We start from the raw sequence: 26,773 nt of genomic DNA, 5'->3' as shown, positions 1-26,773 counted from the left end.
CATTCGCCTGATGCCTAGTAAAATGTGGGACACATAGTAGGTACCCAACACATACTTCTTCACTAATTGGTAGGGAGAAGCTTGGGAAAATCTCTGATCTATAGTTTGTCAACCATGTTTTAAAAAATACATAATGTGAGTTTATATCCTTTGCAAGTGTTTAGTGTTTGGAGTTGAATAAATTGTATGGCAATGGGGAGGGGCATTATCTAGCTGAAAGGAAATCTGCCTAGATGATGGATTTCATAATTATAGTTAATACATTGCTTTATACTTTACTAAGCACACTTGCGTATAGTGTCTTGTTTGATCCTCACAAGAACTCTGTGAATGTAGGCACGACTATCTGCATGTTACAGATGAGGAAACGGGTTTCCAAAGGTTGAGACTTGCCCAGGGTTCCATGGCAAGTTTGTTCATTCGTTAATTCATTCTTTCTACAAGGACTTGAGCATCTGCTATGCATAAGGAATTAGGTCAGGGTGAACTCAGGCCCAGTGACTCCTCAGGAGGTGATATTTAGAAGCAATCTAAAAAATAGAAGTATGGCCTGGGAGGTTAAAAGGAAGCTCCCGATCAGTGAGGCAGGAAGTTAGACGGCACATGCTGTGACCATCTGAGTACGTGAGACCAGTAATAATCCCACATGGGGACAGACCTGTAGGTTTTTCCACAAGCAGGTGATAAGACACACCTCTCACTTCTTCCCAGGCTCAGAAACGGAAGCCCTAATGGGCTTAGTCTCAGTTATTTCTGAAAACTGCTGGGTGAGCTCAGCGAATGCCCATGCTCACCACCATCTGACTGCCTCTGTCCTCCCAAAGGAAAAGCTTCCTCACTCCCCAGCTGCAAGATGCAGGCAGGCAGAACAGCCTGTGCCTGCTTGACTGAAAGGTTCTATTTACCTTTCTGGAGACGCCCAGAAAAGGTGGCAAGCAGTTCATTGGGTTTCAGGACTGCCACATCTGCTATGAATGGCGCTACCAGAATTGTGCAGTGTCTGACCTGCAGTGCTGAAAGCAAGAACCCTGCAAAGGTCACTTCTGTAGCAGAGAAACTGAAGGAAACAAGCAGGAGAGAAACCTGGGCAGACAGAGGCCCGGCCAAGTGTATGTAGAAGGATCTGTTTGTCAAAATCTCGGAACCGTGGCCAGGCTCCGTTTCTGTTTCTGCCGTGTAGGAGAGAACACGCTGCTCATTGTGAAATCCCACTCAGTGCACTTCCCCAAGCGACAGTGTACCTGAGCACTTACGAGCTATGGTTGTAGAGTCAACTCAATCCAGATTTGAATCGCGGACCACCAGTTTCTAGCTGTGTGTCCTTAGACAAATGTCTTCACTCTGGTGAGCCTTATTGATCAAATGGAAATAGTAACAGAACCTACCTCAGCAGGCTGTTGTGAAGATGAAATAAGATGATATACTTGAAAACCGATACAAGATATTACCGATGCTCCCTTCACTTCATATCTGCCTTCGGCTCTCCAGTTCATTCCTTCTACAAAAATCTATTGTACACCTGCTCCACGCCAGGCTTTAGGACTGCAGAAGTGAATAAGGCAAAGTGCCTAATTCCAGTGGACTTTTCCTCTAGTGGGGAGCCTAAGAATAAGCAAACATAGGCGAACCAATTCGGGTGATCTGTGGCAATTGGTATGAGAGAAGAGAACAGGGCGCCGTGAGATAGAGTAACGAAGGCACCCGCTCTAAATTGGTGGCTCAGGGAAGGTCTCTTTGAGGAGATGATATCTGAGCTGAGGACTAAGAGATAAGAACAAGCCAGCTCTCTTCTCCTATCTAGGAAAAACACAGCAATTAAAACATAAAAGGGAAAAAATCTCCCCCAATCCCTCGTGCCTTCCGTCACTCTAAGGAGGCTCTTGGGGGAGTAAAGCGTTGAGTTGCAATTTAACTGGGGACGTGAGAGAGGGCACAAGGAGCCTTTGTTCCGGGGTATTGGTGAGCCCAGACCAAGGCTCAGAAGGGCCGGCAGGAGAGTGAGGAAAAGACACAGGGATTTGCATGAGGATGCGAGAAGGTCAGGCTCCCTAGAGCTCCTGATGGGGGATGGGGTGTAGCAGGATGTCAAAGAGAGCTTGAGCTCTCCAGGCATTAGCCCACCGAACCCTGTGAGGCATGCTCCTGTTTGAGCACTGTACCCATAGATAGTAAGTGAACCAAGTGAGTGGCAGATCTGAGTGGAAGCAAGGGTCAGAAGACCTGGATTCTAGAGCTGCTTTACCACGAACTAGATGTGTGACCCTCAAGAAGCAATTGCTCCCTCCAGACCTCAGTTGCCACATCGGCACTAGATAATCGATGTCCTGACAGCTTCGCAGGTGGGTGTGAGAATCAAATGAGAGAAAGTATGTTAAAGTGCTTGGGAAAGCGTAAAGCTCTAGATAAATGTAAAGAACTAGCTGTCTGATGTCCCATTCCCAGAGGCAAGCTAAGAGGTTGAACATTTGGCATTTCATTTTCTGGTCCATTATGTTTGAAACTGGCCAGAAACACACTTATGTAGAGAAGGCAGTAGCTCCAGAAAGCACTTAGAGAGTCCCCATCCCATGACGGCCAGCACCCCTGGTCAGGAGGGAGGGAGGACAATTCTTTCACCACATGAGCTCACTGTGGCCTGGGAGTCCAATTAGAGCTTATTTCCTTTGAGAACCACTGAGATATCACAGGAATATTTGTTCGCAGTGATAGAGTGGAGGCCTACAGAAAGCAACATGGTTTATTTCCAAGTCTGAACTAGGATATACTTATTTTATGTTACCCAGAAGCTTCTACAGTGCTGTTCCTTCTGACCTTGCATAGGCTACGGTATCCTGCTCCCAACTTTGCCCTTCCTCAATCAAAACGTACCCATGCTGTGTTCTACGCCACTGAGGCACCACCTTCCTCATATAACAATGGAGAGTGGTGGTGTCTACTGGGAGAGAACCACATTTTTAAATTTGTATCATCCAATCTCCCTGAGGCCTTTTTTTCTTCTCCTCACACTCCCAGCCCACCTTGTAGTAAGACAGGGAAGACAAGAGGAGGAGAAAAACTGACACTCTTCCGGATGACTACAGATGAGGTAGTGAGGGACGGAAGAAGCACTGTGATCCTATTGGTTGATTTCATGAGAAATTATGAATTAAAAACTGCCCAAATTTCATTCTGACTCTCAGAAAGTAGATGATTTATTTGAAGGCAACAGAGTGGGTCAGAGGTGGAGTGTGGAGGAGGGAATTCCGGGGATCCAGTGCCCTCACTGATTTGTTTCCTACTTTTCCTGCCACGTCCCTTGGAATCAGAGTGGGAAAGATAATTAAGCTCTATTGTTTATAACCTGTGTTGTTTTTATGAGCACACTTGTGTCCCACACCCTAAATGGTCTCTAAAGAAAACCCAGACTGCTTGTGAGGACTTTGCAGGACCATTTTAGAAGATGGAAAGCAGATCCTTCTGCGTCTCAGGGACCTAATGCACTGGATCAATTTGCAGTTGTCTTTTGTTCTGCCACTTTCATTGTCCTCAGTACAAGACAGCCTGCTAAAGACCACATGGATGGGCCTGGAGGACATTATACTGAGTGAAATAAGTCAGAGAAAGACAAATACTGCATGATCTCACTTATATGTGGAATTTTAAAAGAGAAAAAAAAGAAACTCATAGAAAAAGAGATGGAAAAAAAAAAAAAAGAGATGGGATTTGTGGTGACCAGAGGCAAGGGGTGGGGGGGAGGGGGAATTGGATGAAGGTGGTCAAAAGATACAAACTTCCAGTTGTAAGATAAGTCCTGGGGATGTAATGTACAAATGACAACTGTAGTTAACACCACTGTATGGTATATTTGACAACTGCTAAGAGAGTAGATCCTAAAAAGTTTGCACTGCAAGGTATCTTAAATTTATACAGTGCTGTATGTCAATTACATCTGACTAAAACGGAAAGAAAATAATTAATTCTGCAGAGAATGTTAAATAAACATGATCAGCATTCCCCCCCCCCACAAAGAAAGACCAGAGAGTGCCAAGCCTGAGTAACCACCAAGCACCCCTCCCTTCCCATTCACTAGTTGAAAGGTCATCTCTTTGTCTGTAGAGTGCACACTTTAAGAAAGCCTAGGGAGACTATCAGTTACTAATTAATTCCGCCTTTGTTCCTCCTTCCTTCCCCTGTCACCTCTCCATAGTAGTCCAGTAAGCCAGTTTTTTTCAAATTGCTGGGCGGCCTAATAACATTATCTTTGGGGGTGCACAAATTATACCTTCTACCCACTGTCCCAGTGACAGAGGGATGTTAGAGGGTGGCCATGGGAAGACAGGGACAGATAGGAATGAGGAAGACCTGCTGTTTTACTGCTTTGGCCTGCTGAATACATCTGGACCAGCAGGCAGAATCCCAGAATTAGTGTTTCTGAAAGGATGGTTGACAATCACCTGTGTCAAAATCACCCAAAGAAGCTTGTGAAACAGTGTAGATTCTCGAGTCCCCCCATCCCCACAGCATCAGTTTCTGCAGGTCTGAGGTGAGAGCCAGGCATCTGCATTTTCGCAAGCACCCCAGGCCAGTCTAATAGCCCCTGAAATTTGAGAACTGCTAATGTAAATAAATCTTGAGTAGTTCATTCTCCTTCAATGACTACGCTCAACCTCTCTACTCTTTCTGACTTTTCTTACTATTGCCTCTTTGGGGAAAGTTTTTTTCCCTCCATCTCTGCCTGGAGAAATCCTGCCAGCCTCTCCAGGCCCGGCTCAAATACAACCTCTCTTCTCGCTCCTTCCCTGCTCCCTGGTCTCTGTCTGCAAACAGCTGGGATTGCTCATGAAGCAAGGAGACGGGGGACTGCTTGGTATCAGTAATGAAATGTGAGGGGAGCTGGGACCATGCGGATGGGAGAGCTGGGTGGACCTAGTGCGTGGGTTCTGAGCTTTGCCCTGAGGTTTAGCACCCGAATTTGTGCACTGGAGCTGAGGTTGTTACAGGGGCTGGAAACTATGTAACCAGTAAAAAAGGAACACCAAGTCCTTGAGAGATCAGAGCGGCAGTTTCAACCACCTAGCAACATAATTGGGGGAGGGATTAGTGGCCGTTTTATTCCTCGGGGTGGGGCAGGAAGCAGACATAATGGCTGCTCAAAGGACAACTGCAAGTGTTCAGTAGGAAGGAGGACCTGTTTGTAACACCCACTGAGGGGGCTCTTGCAGTCTGGGGCAATTGGGGGCCATCAGTACTAGGGTACAGGAAGTGTTGGGGGCAATGGATGGGCAGGGAGCTGAAGTTGGAGGGAGGGCTCTCTTTTTGACCTTTATGTTTTGCGGCTGAGTTTGTGTGCTTGGATTGAAGTTACCACAGGGCTCTCAACTAGATAAACCAATATCAAAGTCATTCCCAGGAGGCCCCAGAATGATTAAAACAGGAAATTCTAACCACCTAGCAACCTTGGGGAAGAGAGGCAGGTTGCTGACTATTTAGCAACGGGTAACTGGCTCGGCGCTAGACCACTGCACATGCGCACTAAGTTGGAGGCGACAGCATGGCGGGGGATGGTAATTCTCGCTGAGGGCACTTTCTCTACTGCAGGGCCTCCAAGAGGTTGTGGGAGGTCTGGACCACTTCAATATTTTGAAGATTCCTTTCTAAGTTTTAAATGAATGAAAACAAAAATGGAGTTACAAAAACGATGATATATTTTAACTGCTTACATCTTTTTAAAATTGCCCTGAGGCAAAACCACAATACAATATATAAGTCTAGGGAGGTCCAGAAATCTGCATTTTCAACAAACGCCCCATATGATTCGGATGCACTCCAACATTTGAGAAGCATGCCCTGAATTCTATCAGAAGAAAGCAGTCCAAAGTGAGGTAGACTTCTGTTGAGATGCCAGGGAAATGTATTGTCTCACCTCAACATGGAGTGTGTATGTCATGGCGATTTGTGTTGCTTTCCCATCATAGGGAAACAGAGCTAGTCTTATGCCCAGATGAACTAAGCAGCTACTAGTTAATGGGAAGGATGCCAAAATATCCCCCTCCTCAATATACACCTCCAACCAGCCTGCCAGTGGGCCCAAGACTCCTGGAAGTAGCTTTCCTCCTTAAAGGCTCTGCTCTGCTGTGTCTGTGCCTGTCACTCTTCCTTTGCATTATGTTTTAAAGCTTTCCAATTTGCTAGAGCAAGATGGTTGCTGGCAGGAGATCTGAGAGAGTGCATAAGAATTTATCAAAAGCTGGTAGGAAATTGGCCTTGTAGTTTGATTGCAAGAAAAATAACCTTGAGCTCGGATTTGCTGAGAAATGTGAAATTGAACAGACATGTTCACTTGACCTAGCTGTGGCCATGTGTTCAGGATCTGAGCAAGTCAACAGCATTTGAGGGTATGATCTACAGTCACAGTACATTACACTGGCACTGCAAAAGGGGCTAAATAGAAGCTCTCGCCTGCTCTACAGGAGCTGACGTTATCAAAGGCAATGCAGGACACACACATGATTAGAACATATATGTAAGGCTATGTGTCATTAAGGTCACATTATGGCAGCACGAAAGTCCTGAAAATTTTGGAAACTTGGAAGAGGAAGAACCACAGGCTATGATTGTGTAGGTTACGTCTTATGCAAAAGCACCCAGGCAGGGGCTGATGATCTTGGAGAATGTTCAAAGGTCATAGTTGGGTAGAGAGGGTAGGGCAAAGTGTGGGAAAGGGCATCATCACCAAACTGTGAAAAAAAATTTTAAAAAGTCAATGTCTGATTTGTCTATCATATAAGGTGAAAGGCTAGCTCCATACGGATGAATGAAAATCTCTTGGGCATCATACATTTAGTGAAGTTTTAGACAACTATGACTACAAAAACCACATCCATAATCTTACGATTCAAAGTAGATCAAGAGTTGTAAAGAAAGCAGATTTCCACATTCCAAATTACAATATTGTCCATATTATGCACTGCTAAAATCCCAACACCTCTCACCTAGCAGGCAGTCAATATATACTGTTTGAGTGAAAGAACGTCTGAATGAATAAGTATCTTACTCATCACCTTACAGCTCACACCGTTTAAGCAGTCCTGCCAGGTGGTCTGTTATTTCCCAGTCTTCAGGATTCAGGTGCTACCTCTGTATTCGAATTGTGTTCTGTGTGGTATTCCCACCACCATTAGAGGACAGTCATTTTGCTATACCCAGCATCTAGCAGAGTACCTGGAATATAGTAGTTGTTCAACACAAGAATCAAAAAATGAATGGTGAGGGCTTCCCTGGTGGTGCAGTGGTTAAGAATCCGCCTGCCAATGCAGGGGACACGAGTTTGAGCCCTGGTCCAGGAAGGTCCCACATGCCGCAGAGCAACTAAGCCTGTGTGCCACAATTACTGAGCCTGCACTCTAGAGCCCATGAGCCACAACTACTGAGCCCGTGCACCACAACTACTGAAGCCCGCGCACCTAGAGCCCGTGCTCCACAACAAGAGAAGCCACTGCAATGAGAAGCCTGCGCACCGCGACGAAGAGTAGCCCCTGCTCGCCACAACTAGAGAAAGCCCGCACGCAGCAACAAAGACCCAACGCAGCCAAAAATAAATTAATTAATTTAAAAAAATGAATGGTGGGAATGTAAATTGGTGCAGCCACTATGGAGAACAGTATGGAGGCTCCTTAAAAAACTAAAAATAGAATTACCATATGACCCAGCAATCCCACTCCTGGGCATATATCCAGAAAAGACAAAAGCTCTAATTTGAAAAGATACATGCACCCCAATGTTCATAGCAGCACTCTTTACAATAGCCAAGACATGGAAGCAACCTAAATGCCCATCGACAGATGAGTGGAAAAAGAAGATGTGGTATATATAAACAATGGAATGTTACTCAGCCATAAAAAAGAATGAAATAATGCCATTGGCAGCAACATGGATGGACCTAGAGATAATCATACTAAGTGAAGTAAGTCAGACAGAGAAAGACAAATATTATATATCACTTATATGTAGAATCTAAAAATAGCGCAAATTAACTTATTCACAAAACAGAAACAGACTCATGGACATAGAAAACAAACTTATGGTTACCAAAGGGGAAGGGAGGAGAGGGATATATTGGGAGTGTGGGATTAACAGAGGCACACTACTATATATAAAATAGAGGAACAAGAAGGACCTACTGTATAACACAGGGAGCTATATTCAATATCTTGTAATAAATTATAATGGAAAAGAATCAATAAAAGAATATAGACATATACATATATATGTGTATAACCAAATCACTTTGCTGTACACCTGAAATGAGCACAATATTGTAAATCAATTATACTTCAATAAAAGTAAAAATTTTTTAAATTTTAAAAATGAATGGATAGGTAGACAATGAATTGATACATGATAAATGAGTGGGAAAAGACTGTTGAGAGGTTAATTTGCAATAACTTCTCTGCTAATTGTTTACATAGTAAATCCCAATCTGAGGTCACCTGAGCACAAGGGGAATAGAATGGTATCAATTGGGGTCCTTGAGCTGTTTTTAAAATGTTTAGCCAAAATCATATCCTCACCTGATTTGAGTAAGTACAATGAGTGGGCACCAGAAAGCCTCTTAAGCTAAAAAAAAAACAAAAAAAACCTATGGTTTACAACTTGGCCCATTGCATGTTTCTATTCTTTGTCAAAATCATTTAGAAAACTATTTTTTAAAGGACCTAACTGCTTATTGTTTAAAACACATACAAACAAACAAAAAGCTAACTCACACAGGGATTTTAAAAAATTAAAAGCTGTGAGACCATTTCCAGATACCAGGACATCCAGCCCAATTTATTAGAAAATAGCTGACTACGCATAGGAGCTATATCATCATTCTCCCTTTTGAACTTGTCTAGAGATGACAAGAATCTAAAGACCCTGTGCTTAAAAATGTGACTCACTTCATTTTAAGAAATACTTATTGAATACCAACTTTATTTCAAGAGCTAGAGAAACATTCCACGGATGAAAGACTGGCTATTCTGGGCCATCAACGGGTAAAATGAAAATTCAAAGTTCGTTTCTGGTATTATAGGCTCAGAAATGTAGGAGAAGGGATCAACAGCTATATAGCTCTTACTATGTACCAGGCAGTAGCCCAGGCATTTTACATTGACTTCTACAACAAATCAGTGTGATAGAGATTTTCCTTCATTTTAACAGTTGAGAAAACCATGACTCAGATTTTGATTGACTGCTCTGAGGTCACACAGCTGATAAGTAGCAGAGCAGTACTTCAAACCCTGTTTTGTTTGACTCCAAAACCCCTGCTCTTTCCACAATGGCAGGCTGCATCTCACTATTTCATATTGCCCTTGCCTCCTATCTTCCTCTGCATTCCAAGTTACCTACAACAACATTGTCTCCCAAGGCAGGATTTCAGGGCAGTGATATTTACTAGAGCCATAAGTGTGTCTTAGTTCAAGGTCTTATCAAGGGCATTCAGACCTTTTGCAGGCAAACCCTCTAATCAATTTGTAGAGAAAAAAAAAATCTATGTATCTTATATATTCTTAGGTTGACATCTAGATTATTCATCATAAGTTTAAACAGTTGCAAAGGATGTAATTTCTGGAATATGGTAAATATTGACATTTAAAATAAAACTATCCAATTACTCATTTAAACGTATGCAATGGAATCTGAATACAATAGTGATTTGTTGCTCATAACCATGTATTTAAAAAATAAATGGCTAAACTCTTCTTTCTAATTTAAGGGCAGAGAGTTTACACCATTCCTTGCTCTCCTTGAATTCTTATTTCCATTCCACATCCCCACAGGATTTTACCCTAACGTTATAAATTTTTTGTGTTTTAAAGTCTTTTTAAATTATTGATCACCTTATATTTCTTCATAACAAAAGTATAAATTGAATTTTAATTTTTTTATTTTCTGTGGCCAGAAGGTAATAAATGTTGAAACATTTCTTCTGAATATTGTTATTATTCAATTCTTAGCAGTACAAAACTGCTCAAAAGAACACAAATGTAATACAAATTTTGATAAATACCAGTTAGACATAAAAATACATTTTTACTGGAAATGCATTTCTTAAAGATGTTAGTGGGGCTTTTCTTCCAACTAGTTATTATAGACACAGAATATTGAGTAATATTCAGGAACAAGATTCAGCATCAATTATATATTTAGTTTCCATTTTTATAAAAGCGCTAAGAAACCTTTTTCATATCAATAAGCATATGTGAATGAATAGAGTTTTATTATGCCATTGTCACTCAATTTTCTTGAACTCTGAGTTAATGTCAAAAAGTTATACAATGATTTTTCATAATATTTTTAGGGAATTCCCTGGAGGTTCAGTGGTTAGGACTCTGCACTTTCACTACTGAGGGCCCAGGTTCAATCCCTGGTAAGGGAATTAAGATCCCGCAAGCTGCATGGTGCAGCCAAAAAAGCTTAAAATAAAAAAATAATATTTTTAGGGACTTCCCTGGTGGTCCAGTAGTTAAGACCCCGCACTCCCAATGCAGGGGGCCCGGGTTCCATCCGTGGTTGGGAAACTAGATCCCGCATGCCACAATTAAGAGTTCGCCTACTGCAACTAAAGATCCCGCATGCCGCAAGGAAGATCCCACACGTGGCAATGAAGAAGATCCCATGCCACAACTAAGACCCAGCACAGCCAAATTAATTAATTGAGTGATTAATTAAAAATGTAAAAGATTGGTTCAACCTCATTAAAAATAATAATATTTTTAACAATCTGAAAACTTGCTTCGGTTTTCTTTAAACTTTATTGAAGGCAAGTAATTAGAAACCACATGACTTAGAAAAGGATTTTTACCCAAGATTACAGTCATTCAGTTTCTCAATTTCTGGAAAGTAATACTGTGGTAGGAAGCTTCTGAGATGGCCCCCAATGATACCCACTTCCTGTTATTTGAATCCTATGCAGTCTTCTCCCCTTGAGTGTGGGCTGAACCTATGAACTCCTAACAAATAGATTATGGCAAAAGTGATGTCACTTGAGAGATTAGGTTATAACAATGGCTTTTCTCTCTCACATCCTTGGAGGGAAGCCTGCTGCCATTTTATGAGCTGGCTGATGGAGAGGCCCACTCCAGAAAGAACTGAGAGAGGTCTCTGGCCAATATGCCAGCAAGGGACTATGGTCCTCAGTCCAACAGCCCACAAGGAACTGAATCCTGTCAACAACGATACAACCATGCGAGCGAGCTTGGAACAGAATACTCCCTCAGTTCACGCTTCTGATGAGACCCCACCTCTGGCCAACAACTGGATTATATACCATTGTAAGAGATCTTGAGCCAGAGGCACACAACTTTCCACACCCAGATTCCTGACCCACAGAAACTGTAAGATAATAAATATTTGTTGTTTTAAGGTGCTAAATTTGGGGACAAAACCAAAAAGGCTTTACTAAGACTTGCCAAATAATTATTAAATGTACCAGTTACTGTTTTACCTAGAGGCACTTTGTTTAACCCAACATACTAAACAAAGTTCATGGAATGGAAAATAGAAATTTTATTAATTTTAATACAGCTTAACCAATAGAACATTCTTTATGAAATGCTTTTTTCTTATCACATTTTAAATATAATTTTACCAAAATTTTGGAGCTTCAGATTTAGCAATTGATAAAAAATATCTGTCATATAGCCTAACTAGCAAAGCCAGTCATCATTTCCAAATCAACTGGCTAAATCATATTTTTTTTGTCTCAAAAAGGATGACTTGGGCTTCCCTCGTGGTGCAGTGGTTAAGAATCCACCTGCCAATGCAGGGGACACGGGTTTGAGCCCTGGTCCGGGAAGATCCCACATGCCACGGAGCAACTAAGCCCGTGTGCCACAACTACTGAGCCTGTGCTCTAGAGCCCGTGAGCCACAACTACTGAAGCCCACGTGCCTAGAGCCCGTGCTCCGCAACAAGAGAAGCCACCACAATGAGAAGCCCGCACACCACAACGAAGAGTAGCCCCCACTCGCCGCAGCTAGAGAAAGCCCACGTGCAGCAACGAAGACCCAACACAGCCAAAAATAAATAAATTAAATAAATAAATTTATTTTTAAAAAAAGGATGACTTCATTTTTCAATTCAATAAGTATATCAATACTTATTCCTATGATGATCATTTCACTTGTAAATTCTAACACTAGGATGGACAAATTAAAAGATAAAAGATAGGTAGATAGATGATAGATAGATAGATAGATAGATAGATAGATAGATAGATAGATAGATAGATAGATAGATAGATAGATGGTAGCTAGAGCATGCAGGCTTCTTATGAGTTTGTCATCTGGATGAAATAAAGTGAGTTCAGTATTTCTTTTAGCGCTATCTTTTTGCTTTGCTTTCACAGAATTCTCTCCGAGTGATTTCTTTTTTTTTTCTTTATCCTTGACAATAGCTGGAGAATGGAGAGGTGAGGTTGTTAAAACTGTCATCACTCCTGCCATCCCAGTATAAATTATCTCAAAACTCCAACATCAGCCTGTTTCTAATGCCAAGCCTCACCCTTAGGTTTTTTTTTTAATAAATTTATTGATTTATTTGTTTTTATTTTTGGCTGTGTTGCATCTTCATTGCTGCGCGCGGGCTTTCTCTAGTTGCGGTGAGCAGGGGCTACTCTTCGTTGTGGTGCGTGGGCTTCTCATTGTCGTGGCTTCTCTTGTTGTGGAGCATGGGCTCTAGGCGCCCGGGCTTCAGTAGTTGTGGCTCGTGGGCTCTAGAGCGCAGGCTCAGTAGTTGTGGCACACGGGCTTAGTTGCTCCATGGCATGTGGGGTCTTCCCGGGCCAGGGATCGAACCCGTGTCCCCTGCATTGGCAGGAGGATTTTTAACCACTGCACCACCAGGGAAGCCCCTACCCTTAATTCTTAAATGGGCAAAATATATGAATCAACATTTCTCCAAATAAGATACACAAATGGCTGATGAGCACATGATAACATGCTCAATGTCATTCAGCATTAAGGAAATGTAAATCAAAACCAGAATGAGATACAACGTCATACCCACTAGCATGTGGTGGGATGGGGAGGGTGGGAGGGAGGGAGATGCAGGAGGGAGGAGATATGGGAACGTGTGTATATGTGTAGCTGATTCACTTTGTTATAAAGCAGAAACTAACACACCATTGTGAAGCAATTATACTTCAATAAAGATGTTTAAAAAAAAAACATGAACTGTGACGAGTTTTGGTGAGGATGTGGAAAAATCAGAACTCTTATACGTTGCTGGTGGGAATGTAAAATGGTGCAGCCACTTTAAAAAATAGTGTGACAATTCCTCATAAAGTTAAAAGTAGGGTTAGTATATAACTGAGCAATTCCACTCCTAGGTATGTCCCCAAGAGAATTAAAAACATATATCCACACAAAAACTTGCACACAAATATTCATAGCAGCATTATTCATAATAGCAAAGTGGAAACAACCCAAATGACCATCAACTGATGAATAGATAAAAAAGATGTAGTATATCCATACAATGAAATATAATATTATTCAGCCATAGGAAGGAATGAAGTATTGACAGATGCTACAACATGGATGAACCTTGAAAACATGCTAAGTAAGAGAAAGAATCCACACACAAAAGACAAATATTATATAATTCATTTATATGAAATGTCCAAAATAGGCAAATCCATAGAAACAAAAGTAGATTAGTGGTTGATAGGGGCTCTGGGGAGGGGAGGGAGTGCTGGGAATTGACTGCTAATGGATATAGGGTTTTTTAGGAGTGATGAAAATGTTCTAGAATAGATAGAGGTGATGGTTTCTCAACTCTGTAAATGTATTAAAAACTACTGAATTGTATGCTTTAAAAGATGAGGACAGCAACATTGCTATCTGTGATATCTAAGAAACCACTGCCTAACATAAGGTCATGAAAATTATTCCTATGTATTCTTCTGAGACTTTATTTTATGGTAACAGCTTTATTGAGATATAATCCAGATACCATAAAATTCATTTTTAAAAGTATACAATTTATGTTGTTTAAGGGTACAAACTTGCAACTAGTAGTAAGTCCTAGAGATCTAATGCACAAATATTTTTGATAACTGTATTGTAATAAATATTACCATGTTTAAACTGTATTGTAATAAATATTACCATGTTTTAAAAATATTTTTATAACTGTATTGTAATATAATTTCTTTCTATGGTAATTCCATATATTTTGTTTTCATGTAGCCCAATTTATCTTTGAACTACTTGAAATTATTTAACAGGAACGCAAAAGAGAGGATGAGTGTTAGTGCTCTTTGTTATATATTCATTTTATATACTTATAGTTATGTGCGCATATAAAATTTATTACTCTAATCATTGCAGCAACTCTTCCAATTCTCAAGTAACTTTGGGAGGAATTTATAATTTTACAATTCCTTAATAAAAGATGTTTCAACATCTCAAAAAAATGGTAATATATGTTCTTCTTTATTAACTTACGAAATAACAAAATCTAGCATTGAGTCTAATAAGTACCTTAAATTCAACCTAGAGCTTCATTTTCCATTTGAACTTGTTGCTCACTTAACCCAAAGCCATTTAGTCCCTCCTACAGAACATAGAGGTATCCTTGATTTATCCATTAAGAGCTGGCTAGCGGCTGTTCAGATACAGGCAATGGGCATCTCAGAAATCAACAGAATCCTCTACTTCAGTGGTTCTTAACCATTTGGGGGAGGGCAGACTCCTTTGAGAATATGATGAAAGCCCAGAAAAATGCAAAACACCCAATATTTCACATACAATTTTAATAGATTTATTGACTCCGTTAACTTCATCCATAGAACCAGGTTTAAAAGTCCCTATTCTGCGTGGTGCTGTTTTTGAACTTGATCTGCTAATCCTTTAATATCATAGCTAAGCACTGCTACGTTGGAGAGCAAAGTGAAAGCCTTCATGGAATATCTGAAAGGCCAAGGAGCAAATTCTAGGTTTCACTGACTGAATGTTCACTCAAAAACCACCCTAAGACAAACACTGTAAGGCATAGCTCTCCTTTATAAGATCTCATGTGTTAGTAGAGAAATATTTTTTTCTCCCTTACACTGTGCACTTTTGACAGTGTAGACTATATTGTCTAACCATCTTATTTGGCATTGTTTTAAGTTAAAAGTTTGTGGATATAAGTCACAAGTTAATGTGGCCTCTGAAACAAAGCTCTTACTGCCGTATACATATGATGGGGCCCAAGAACTTTTTTTTAGAACATTTGAAAGTAAATTACCAATATCACACATTTCACTCAAATATTGTCATATATATTCAACTACATTATCACAGTACCATATCTCACTCAAGAAATTTAACATTGATACACTATCATTATAATTTGGAGTCCATATTTAAATTTCCCTTGTTGTCTTTTCAAATGTGTCATTTACAGATGATAAACTGCAAGAACATTGAAGATGTGTCACTATGAACACACAGAGCCCCTAGCAAAGAGTGAGAGACTTACTGATTCAAGGCATTTAATGAAATCCCTGTGCAATCATTATCTGACTACGAGGCTAACTAAACAGAGACTTCAATGGCTGCACATGACAAAGAATACAGATTTTACAGAATCAGTCAAGGATAGTCACTAAACAAACACTAAAAACCAAACTCTACAAGAAGGGGATCAGATTTCCAGAGTAATCATATTAAATTGTTTAAAATGTCTAGTTTCAGCAAAAAACTACAAAACATACACACACACACACACACACACACACAAAGAAAGTATGTTCTGTACACAGGAAAAAAGATGTCATAGAAACAGTCCTTGAGGAAGCCCAGATGTTGGCTTTGGTAAAGACTGAACCAGCTATTTTAAATATCTTCAAATAACTAAAGGAAAACATCTAAAGAATTAAAGGAAAGTATGAGAACGATGTCTCACCAAATAGAAAATATTAATAAAGTGACAGAAATTATTTAAAAAAAGAATCAAATTGAATTTCTGGATTTGAAAAGTGCTGTAACAGAATGAAAAATTCACTAGAAGGGCCTAACAGCAGATTTGAGCTGGCAGAAAGGATTAGCAAACTTGAAGATAATTCAATTACCATTGTCTAGACTGAGGATCAGAAAGAAAAACAGGATGAATAAAAATGAACAGAGCTTAAGAGACCTGTGAGACACCATTAAATGGCCAACATACACATAATGGGAGTCTCAGAAGTAGAAAAGAGAAAAAAAGAACACAAAGGATATTTGAAGAAATAATGAATAAAAACTTCTCAAAAATAGTCTACACATCCAAGAGCTCAAATATTTCCTAGTAGGATAAACACAAAAATATCCACTTCTTAGTCAACCTCTCAAAGTCAAAGACAAAGAAAAAATCTTGAAAGCAGGAAAATTAAAAGATAACTGATTTCCCATCAGAAACAATGGGCACTAGAAGTCAGTGTGATGACATATACAAAGTGTTTAAAGCAAAAGACTGACAACCAAGAATTCTATATCCAGCAAAAATATCCTTAAATGAGGGAAAAATAGACATTTTCAAGTACACAAAGACTGAGAGAATTAATGGCCAGAAGACCTTTCCTACAAGAAATGCTAAAAAGAGTTCTTCAGGCTGAAATGAAAGAACACTAGCGAGTAGGAAGAAAGAAAGAAAGAAAGAAAGAAAGAGCACCAGAAAAGGTAATTGCATAGATAAATATAAAAGACAACACAAATCTTATTTGGGGGGAACTCTTTTTTCTCTCTAACTTGAAAGATAACTGCATAATTCAATAATTATACAAGTGTTTTGATGGGCTTATAATGTATAATATATAAAGGAACAGTTTGTATATCAGTAATAGCACAAAGGAGGAGGGAAGGAATGGAGCTATATTGTAGCAAAGTTTTTACATATGATTGGGATCAGGTTGGTATTAATCCAAAGTAGATTGTATTTTAAGATGTTAATTGTAATCCCTGGGCCAAGCACTAAGAAAATAATTTTTTAATATAGTAAATGAAACAAGAGAATTAAAAGGTATATTAGAAAATATCTATTTAACACAAAAGAAATCAATAATGGAGGAATAGAGGAACAAAAAAGACATGCAACATATAGAAAATGGCAAAATGGCAGATGTAAATCTTACTTTATCAGTAATTACTTTAAATGTAACTAGATTAAGCAAACCAGTTAAAAGGCAGAGATTGCCAGACTCTGTATAAGAAACACACATGTTCTAACTATATGCTGTCTACAAGAGACACATTTTAGATTCAAAGATACAAATAGAATGTAAGTAAGAGTGGGAAAAGACATATGATGCAAACAGTAACCAAAAGAGAGCTAAGTGGCTATAATAATTATCAGACAAAATAGAATTTAAGACAAAATTTGTTACTAGAGAAAACAGAGGACATTTTATAACTATAAAAAGGTGAATCTATCATGAAGATTTAACAATTATTAACACATTTCCACCTATCTACAGAGCTGAGAAATACATGAAGCAAAAACTGACAGAACTGAAGGGAGAAATAGAAATTTAACAATAACAGTTGAAGAATTTATTACCCCACTTTCAGTAATGGACAGAACTAGACAAATGACCAAAAAGGAAATAGAATACTTGGACAACACTATAAGCCAACTAGACCTAATGGACATCTATCTATAGAACATGCCATACAACAACAGCAGGATATATGTTCTTCTGAACTGCACATGGAATATTCTCCAGGATAGATTATATGTTAGCTCATAAAATAAGCCCCCCTAAATTTTTTAAAGGATTGAAATAATAAAAAGTATGTTCTGCAAACATACTTGGGAATATAACGAAATTAAATTAGATATCAAAAACAAAATAAAATTTCAGAAATTCACACATAAATGGATAGTAGAGAAGACACTGCAAAATAACCACTAGTTCAAAGAAGAAATCACAAGGGAAGTGAGAAAATACTTTGAGATGAATGAAAGGGAGAGTACAGTATATGCCAAGTTTCCTCAGAAACATTTATAATTGTAAATCTTATGTTAAAAAGGAAATAAGATTTCAAATCAATAACTTAAAATTCCACCTTTATGAAACTAGAAAAAGAACAGCAAACTAAATTCAAAGCAAGCAGAAAGAAAGAAAAAAACATAGTAAATTGTTTATTAGTAAATTATTTATAGATTTAGCTCTCCATATTTAAGTCATGACTCATTTTGAGTTAACTTTTGTATTTGTGTGAAGTAAGGATCAAGGTTCTTTTTTCTTTTCTTCTTGTGGAAGTCCAACTATTCCAAGACAATTTGTTGAAAAGAAAAGATTATCCTTTCCAAGCTGAATTGCCTTGACACCTTTCTTGAAAGTCAATTGCATATATGCATATGCATGCATTTATTTCTGGACTGTCTTGTTTTGTTCCATTGATCTTCAATGCCAATTTGTTCTTTTTCAAAATTAACTATTTTACCTCTTTTGTATTTATATATAAATTTGAGAAGCAGCTTGTCAATTTCTTCAAAAATGCCCACTGAGATTTGACTGAAATTGTATTGAATCTCTAAATCAATTTAGAAAGAATTGCCATCCTAACTATATTTAGTCTTCCAATTCATGAATATGCCGTATCTCTATATTTATTTAAGTCTTCTTTAATTTATCTCAGTAATCTTTCACAGTTTTCAGTGTTAAAAAACATGTATATTTTTGTCATACTTATTCCTAAGGATTTTATATTTTAAATGAAACTTTTTAAATTAATATTTCCTCATTGTTTATTGCTGCTATATAGAATACAACTGATTTGTATCTGGTTCTGTTTGATAGATTTTTTTTTTCTCCTCATTATGTATCATATTTTCCTGTTTCTTGGCATTTTTGATAAATTTTTATTGGATACCAGACATTGTGAATTTTACCTTATTGGGTGCTGGCTATTTTTGTATTGTTTTAAATATTCTTGAGCTTTATTCTGGAAATAGTTTGATCCCACTGAGGCTTGCTTTTAAGCTTTGTTTGGCAGGACTAAATACACCTTTAGTCTAGGGCAGTTCTGTACAATAAAAATTTTATGCAAGTCACAAATATGTGCCACATATGTTACATGTTCTAGTAGCCACATTAAAATATAGTGAAGAGAAACTGGTAAAATTAATTTTAATTATATATAAATACATTACATATATAATATATTATATTGATACCCAAACCAGAAAAAACAGTACAGAAAATTAAAAACTATAGACCAATATCTTTTATGAACATAGACATGGAAATCCTCAACACAGCATTAGCATATTGAATCCAGCAATGTGTAACATACCATAACCAAATGGGATTTATCCCAGGAATGCAAAGTAATCCATTATATTAATAGTCAAAACAAGAAAAACCCTATGATCATATCAATTGATGCAGAAAAAGTGTTTGACAAACTTCAACATACATTTACGATTGTTTTTAAAAAATGTCTTGGCAAACTTGGAATAGAATGTAGCTTGCACAACCTGAACCACAGAACCTACAGCTGACTAAATGTTGAAAGATTGAAGACTTTCTAAGATCAGTTAAAAATGTATATCTGCTTTCAGTACTTCTATTCCACATTGTACTGGAGATCCTAGACAATGTAATAAGGGAAGGAAAAACATTAAAGCCATACAGATTGGAAAGGAAGAATAAATCTATCTCATGATTCTGTATAAAGAAAACCCTAAAGAATCTATTAAAAACTTTATAGAATAAAAAAATGAATTTAGCAAGGCCACAGACTACAAGGTCAATACACAAAAATCAACCATATACTAACAATAAACAATTGGAAAGAAATTTTAAAAGACAGTACCATTTTAAATTGTTGCAAAGAAAATGTAATACTTAGGTATAAGCTTAACAAACCATTATAGGACTTACACAGTAAAAACTACAAAACATGGATGAAAGAAATGACATACTGTGTTCATGGATTAGAAGACTCAGCAGAATAAATATGCTTTCACTCAGCATAAGGTTTTCAAGGTTCATCCATGCTGTGGTATGTATCAATACTTCATTCCTTTCTAAGGCTGGATAATAATAATAATGTACCACATTTTGGTTACCCTTTTATCAGTTGATGAATATTTGGGTTGTTTCTACTCTTTGGCTATTATGAATAATGCTGCTGAACATTTGTGTACAAGTCTTTGTGTAGAATGTGTTTTCATTTCTCTTGGATATGTAGCAAGGAGTGAAATTGCTGGGTCATATGGTAACTCTATGTTTAACCATTGGAGGAATTGCCGTATTGTTTTCCAAAGTAGCTGCACCATTTCACATTCCCACCAGCAGTGTGTGGATCTACAGATCCTCACCTACACTGGTTATTATTTGTCTTTTTTAAATTATTATATCTATCCTAGCAGGTATAAAATGGTATCTCATTGTGGTTTTGATTTGAGTATACCTAATGACCAATGATGTTGGGCATCTTTTCATGTGCTTGTTGGTCATTTGTATGTCTTCTTTCTGGAAATGTCTATTCAAGTGCTTTGCCCATTTTTAAATTGGTTTATTTGTATTTTTATTGTTGAATTATAATTGTTTTTTTATAAAGGCACAAGTCTCTTATCAGACATATGATATTTAATTACTTTCTCTTATTCTGTGGGTTTTCTCTTCATTTTCTTCATGGTGTCCTTTGAAGTACAAAGTTTTTAACTTTGATTAAGTCCAATTTGCCAATTTTTTTCCTTTTGTTCCGTGGCTTTTGGTGTCATCTCTAAGAAACCATTGTTTTACCCAAGGTCATAAGGATTTACTCCTAAATTTTATTCTTAAAGTTTTATAGTTTTTATCTATTAAATTTAGTTCTATGATTCACTTTGAGTTGAATTTTGTATGTGGTATGAGGTAGGAGTCCAACTTCATTCTTTTGAATGTGGATGGACAGTAGTCCCAGCATGCCCAACTGATTGCCAAAGGTGCAAAAGCAACTCAGTGGAAGAACAATAGCCTTTTCAGCAAATGGCAAATGGATACCCACAGGCAAAACAAACAAACAAAAAACCCTCAATGTAAACTTCACCCCTTAAGCAAAAATGAACTCAAAGTTGATCGTAGAGCTAAATGCAAATCTTACAACTATAAAACTTGTAGAGGAAACCATAAGAGAAATCTTCATGACCTCGGGTTAGGTAAAGAGTTCTTAGACGTAATACCAAAAGCATAATCCATTAAAAATTTGATAAATTTGACTTCACTGAAATTAAAACACTTTGCTCTATGAAAGACACCATTAAGTAAATGAAAAGATAACACGCAAACTGAGAGAACACATTTGCAATTTACATTCCTGACAAAGCGCTAGTATCCAGAATATATTTTAAAACTATCTAAATCCACCTGTAAGCAAGCAAAGTACCCAATAAAAATGGGCAAAGGATCTGAACAGACACCTCACCACAGAGGATATCTATATAGCACATAAGCATATGAAAAGATGCTCAACTTCATTCCAATTTGGGAAATGCAAATTAAAACCATAATGAGATACCACTACTTAATCTGTTAGAATAGTTAAACTTTAAAAAACTTGACAAATGCTAAGAAGGATACAGAGCAAGTGGTGAGAATGAAAGATGGTATAGCCACTCTGGAAAACAGTTTGGCAGTTTATTATAAAGTTAAATGTACACTTACTTCATGATCCAGCAATATCACTCCTAGATATTTAAGCCAGGGGAGTTAAACTTATGTTCACAGAAAGACCTGTACATGAATGTTCACAGTAGCTTAATTCACAGTTATTAAAAACTGGAAACAACCCAAATGTTCTTTAATGGGTGAATGAATAAGTAAACTGTGGTACATCCACACAACAAAAAACTACTCAGCGATAAAAGGGAATAGATTATCGATACATACAAAACCAGATGAATCTCGAAGATATTAATGCTGAGTGAAATAAGCCAGTCCCAGAAGGTTACCTACCGTATGATTCCATTTATATGACATTTTGGAAAAAGTAAACTAAAGGAATGGAGAATGGAGCAGTGGTTGCCAGGGGGGTTCGAGAGAGTTTGATTACAAAGGGGCAACATTAGGGAATTTGGGGGGTTGATGGAACTGTTGTGTATCCTGATTGTGGTGGTGATTACATCAGTCCTTCCAGGTCTTAAAACTCCTAGAAATGTATGCCTCTGTGTGTGTGTGTGTGTGTGTGTGTGTGTGTGCGCGTGTCTTAATTATGACAGTGCTTACACAGGTACATACACTCATCAAAACTCATTGAACACTTAGATGAATTTTACTCTGTGTAAATCATACCTCAATAATGTTGATTTTTTAAAAAAACATAAAGTCTCTCCACACCAATCCTACTCCTTAAAAATAACTACTATTGACCATTTATTTATTTATTTTTTATTTATGTACTAAGTTTATTATTTACTATCTATTTTCTTTTTTTTTTTTTTCTTTTTTGGCTGTTCCCAATTTAGTGTGTACCTGTCTAGAACATGTAAACATGTAATATAAAGGGGTTTTCAGTTGGATAAAGGGGATCATTTTACACAATATATATTGCTCTTTATGTTGCTTTTTTCACTTAGAGGTCTTATAAATACATGGACAAATGCATTATACGATATGTGTTTCTACATATAAAATGTTGATAGAGCTACTATATTTTTAATAGTTTGATTATAAGTCATTTTGTGGATGTGACATCATTTATTTAAGCAGTCTCCCACTGTTGGATATTTAGGTTGTTGCCAGTTGTTTTGCTCTTACAAGCTGCAGTGCTAGCGAACAGCCCTGCGCATACCTCTTTTTGCAAGTATATCGATAAGATAAATTTCTAATTGTAGGATTACTGGGTCGTAAGGTAAGTGTAATTTGAATTTTCATAGCTACTGACAGATTGCCCTCTGTAGAAGCAAGTAGAACTTTGAGAATGAGTCAGGGGTGCATTTTGCATTTTCCCATCCCAAATCACTGAACTTCTCTCTTTCATAGGATCATGCCGATATTGAGTGGAAGTTTGCAAGGACGAAGCTCTGGATGAGTTACTTCGATGAAGGCGGCACCTTGCCACCTCCTTTCAACATCATCCCCAGCCCCAAGTCATTTCTATACCTTGGTAACTGGTTCAACAACACCTTCTGCCCCCAAAGAGACCCTGATGGTAGACGGAGAAGGCACAACTTGAGAAGCTTCACAGTAAGGCTTTTAAAAATTATGTTTCTTTGTAAACACAACTGTTTTCTCCTTTCCCTCCTTTGTAACATTCCCTATCTTGAACATCTTAAAACTACTCCAACCTACAGATGCTTTGGGGGTTTGTCAGGCAGTAGCTTCTGTCATGTTCCAGTCCTAATGTTTAGAAATATATTCGAGTGGATGGGCTGCTGGGAGACTGCTGATGTAACCTCTCTGTCCGTTTTCAATGACAGGAACGCCATGCTGACAGCCTGATACAGAATCAACATTACCAGGTAAAGCTTCTTCACAGGGACTAAGCACAATAGTTCTTGGTCAGTTGTGTGAACTTGGACAAATCACTTACCCTCACTGATCCTCAGTTTCCTCGTCTGTAAAATAAGGATGATAAAACTTAAACTGTAGTTGTGAGAACTGAGTGGTGAGTATGTTATGTATGGTTGTGTGTGTGTGTGTGTGTGTGTGTGTGTGTGTGTGTGTCCTGGCACAGTGCCTGACATGTTGCATTAAGTGGTAGCTATCATCATCACTATTACTAACACAAAGCAGGGTGACCATGTGTATACCATTCCCAGAGGCTAAGTTAAAAGAGGCCATCCCTGTAAAGGAGAAGTATAGATTGCCTCTAAGAAAAAGTATCTTGATTATGTAATTAGTGGACATTGAAATCATCAGACTCTGTGACACTGAAGAATGACTTTCTCAACTTTATAAAAGGAAGAAAAACTCTCATCTTACTAGGAAGGTTCAAGTTTAATCTAGCCTGAAGGGAAAGGATATTGACTGTGACCATTCAAGGATTATTCTGCTCTCATTATTCCATGAATGTGTATCCGTGTTTACCTTATGCTTGGGTGGAAAATTTTCCTTTCGGGTAAATTTGATCTCACTGGGCCACTCTGCCACCAAATTTGGACACACAATAAATTCTTCATTTAGCCAATGGACTTAACTGGGGGGTTTTGTAGAAAATGCCTGGATCCTGTGAGGATTTTCCAATGCAGAGACAGTCTAAGCGTATTTTATTTCCTGTGTATGTTTCTTATTTTACTGAGAGTCCAAGAAGGAAACTGAATGCTTCTTCATGTTTTTGTTTAAATTCCAGGAAGTTATCAGGAATTTAGTCAAAAGATATGTGGCAGCTATGATAAGAAATTCCAAAACAAATGAGGGACTAACAGAAGAAAATTTTAAGGTAATTTGATCATAAAGTGGTTTAATTCTTCATTTCACATTTCTTAAGCATCATTTAATCTTCACAGTGTTTGAGGTTTCTGGTGATGGAATTTCAACAGCCTATAATACAGCAAAACCAGCTACAATTCTTGTTCTCTCTCTTAGAATAGTCTGTCATCCAGTAGATGGATAGATTTTACCAATGTCTGTCACACCACAATCAGCTTTATGAATAATAAAAATATGCATTCTTTTAATATTCTGGGTTTTTCTCAGTATGGGAATTTAGTGCTTTAAATGATATGGCATGGGTGTGTGATGAGAAGAAAGATAGCGAAGGAAAGATGCCTAGAGATTTAAAGGCCTTCTTTAAAAGATATAAGATAAAGACAAAAAGTCTATTATTAAATCTAACATTTATGAAACCCTACCATTACACATTTTTGGCTGTCACATTGGGATGTTATTGGCATCTAGTGAGTAGAGACCAGGGTTGTTGCTAAAAATCCTTCAATGCACAGGACAGCTCCCTACAACAAAGAGTTACCACACTCAACATGTCAACTGGTTGAGAAACCCTATCCTAGAACACGTATATATTTTCTAAGGAACATAAGAAGGCTGTTATCCTAATCCACAGACATAACTCATCAATTGAGGGCCTGCTATACACCAAGCACTCTGCTAGGTGCTGGGGCACAGTCATGAGCAAGATATAACCAGCCCCTACTCTCTCGTGGAGTCACACACAATAATAATAGAGGCGAATGACTGAGTACTCTAACAGGATCAACACAGGGTGCTGTAGAGACATAGAAATGGGGGGACACCCAGCTGGGACTTGGGGATTCGAGGCAGGCTTTCCAGAGGAAGCCATGTTTAAGCTGAGGTTTGAAGGAGGAGACAGATAAAGGAGAGTTGGGGAGAAGAGTGTTCCAGACAGAGAAAACAGCACATGCAAAGGCCCAGAGGCAAGAGAGGATATGTCCATACAGGTGGACAGTAAAAAGCCTGGGGAAAGAGCAGGAAGGAATGAAATGGGAGAGATCGACATGTACCAGACCTTGAAAAACCTTGTAGTCTGTGGTATGGCATTTTTCCTTTTTCCTAAGGTCAGCGACAAGTTACTAAAAAGTGTTAAGCAAGAGAACGACATGATCAGATATAAGCTTTTCAAAGACGGTTTTTAAAAGCGCGATCTAGTATCTAGGCAGCCAGTTAGCGATAGAAGACATTTCACAGGCACTTGAATAAACAAGGTCCCCTGGCCCAAAACAGCAGTCCCATCTCCTGACATTCCACTTCCCTAGTTTTATTCCTGAGAGTCCTAAAAGCTTTTTCCTCTTCAGTAGTACTTTTCTACGCAGATTCCAATGAGAGCCCTACTCTAATACCTTCATTGTTGGTTAACACTTCAGCCTGTTGGCGTGCTCCTGATAGGGACGTTCTGAAATCAACTTTACCAATTGCACATTTTTTTCCCAATGGCCAGCTCTGCCCACAGCATTGTTAATATGTTTTTCTTTTGCTGGAATAATGTGAGATTTTTCTGGTAGTTCATCTACCTTGTGATTTGCGGTGAGGCAAAACCTGGAACATTCCGAAGGATACCCAATGTGCCTATTTTGAACTAAAGACCAAGCTTCTTAACATAACGTGTCTTCTCTCTTGCCCTAGGAATTAAAGCAGGACATTTCCAGCTTTCGATATGAAGTGCTTGACCTCTTGGGAAATAGGAAGCACCAAAGGAGAAGTTTTTCCACTAGCAGCACTGAACTCTCTCAGAGAGATGATACCAATGATGGCAGTGGTGGGGCTCGGGCCAAATCCAAGAGTGTCTCTTTCAATTTAGGCTGCAAGAAAAAAGCCTGCCATGGGCCACCTCTCATCAGGACCATGCCAAGAGTTGGTGGTGCCCAAGGGAAGTCAAAAGCTGAGTCATCAAGCAAACGCTCCTTCATGGGTCCCTCTCTCAAGAAACTGGGTCTCCTATTCTCCAAGTTTAATGGTCATATGTCTGAACCCAGTTCAGAGCCGATGTACACAATTTCTGATGGAATCGTTCAGCCGCACTATATGTGGCAGGACATCAAATATTCTCAGATGGAGAAAGGGAAAGCAGAGTCCTGTTCTCAGAGTGAAATTAACCTCAGTGAGGTAGAATCAGGCGAAGCCCGGGGCGCTGCTCAGAGCAGTGAATGCCCTCTCGCCTGTTCCAGCTCTCTTCACTGCGCATCCAGCATCTGCTCCTCGAATTCTCAACTTTTAGACTCCTCAGAGGATGTATTTGAAACTTGGGGAGAGGCTTGTGACCTGCTCATGCACAAATGGGGTGACGGACAGGAAGAACAAGTTACAACTCGGCTCTAAGTCAAGCCGGTGCCACCTGTTCTGGAACTCAGAAAATTTCTCATTTCTTTGCTCTCAGAGGTG

The 26,773-nt window shown here is 38.5% G+C and overlaps 1 protein-coding gene across 1 annotated transcript in view; it reads left to right on the top strand.

Annotated features, from left to right (window-relative positions):
* The window catches only part of TRPC5 (transient receptor potential cation channel subfamily C member 5), a 143,109-nt gene extending 116,399 nt beyond the window's left edge, over positions 1–26,710 (top strand). Inside the window, exons 7-10 of the mRNA XM_068533301.1 lie at positions 22,961–23,164; positions 23,398–23,439; positions 24,270–24,359; positions 26,018–26,710. Coding sequence (XP_068389402.1) covers positions 22,961–23,164; positions 23,398–23,439; positions 24,270–24,359; positions 26,018–26,710 — 1,029 coding nt within the window. The remainder of the gene's footprint in view (positions 1–22,960; positions 23,165–23,397; positions 23,440–24,269; positions 24,360–26,017) is intronic.
* The last annotated feature ends 63 nt before the right edge of the window (positions 26,711–26,773 follow it).

Source organism: Eschrichtius robustus, chromosome X (genome assembly GCF_028021215.1).
Source record: "Eschrichtius robustus isolate mEscRob2 chromosome X, mEscRob2.pri, whole genome shotgun sequence".
Lineage (NCBI taxonomy): Eukaryota > Metazoa > Chordata > Mammalia > Artiodactyla > Eschrichtiidae > Eschrichtius > Eschrichtius robustus.
This window is presented reverse-complemented; position numbering and strand designations above follow the sequence as displayed.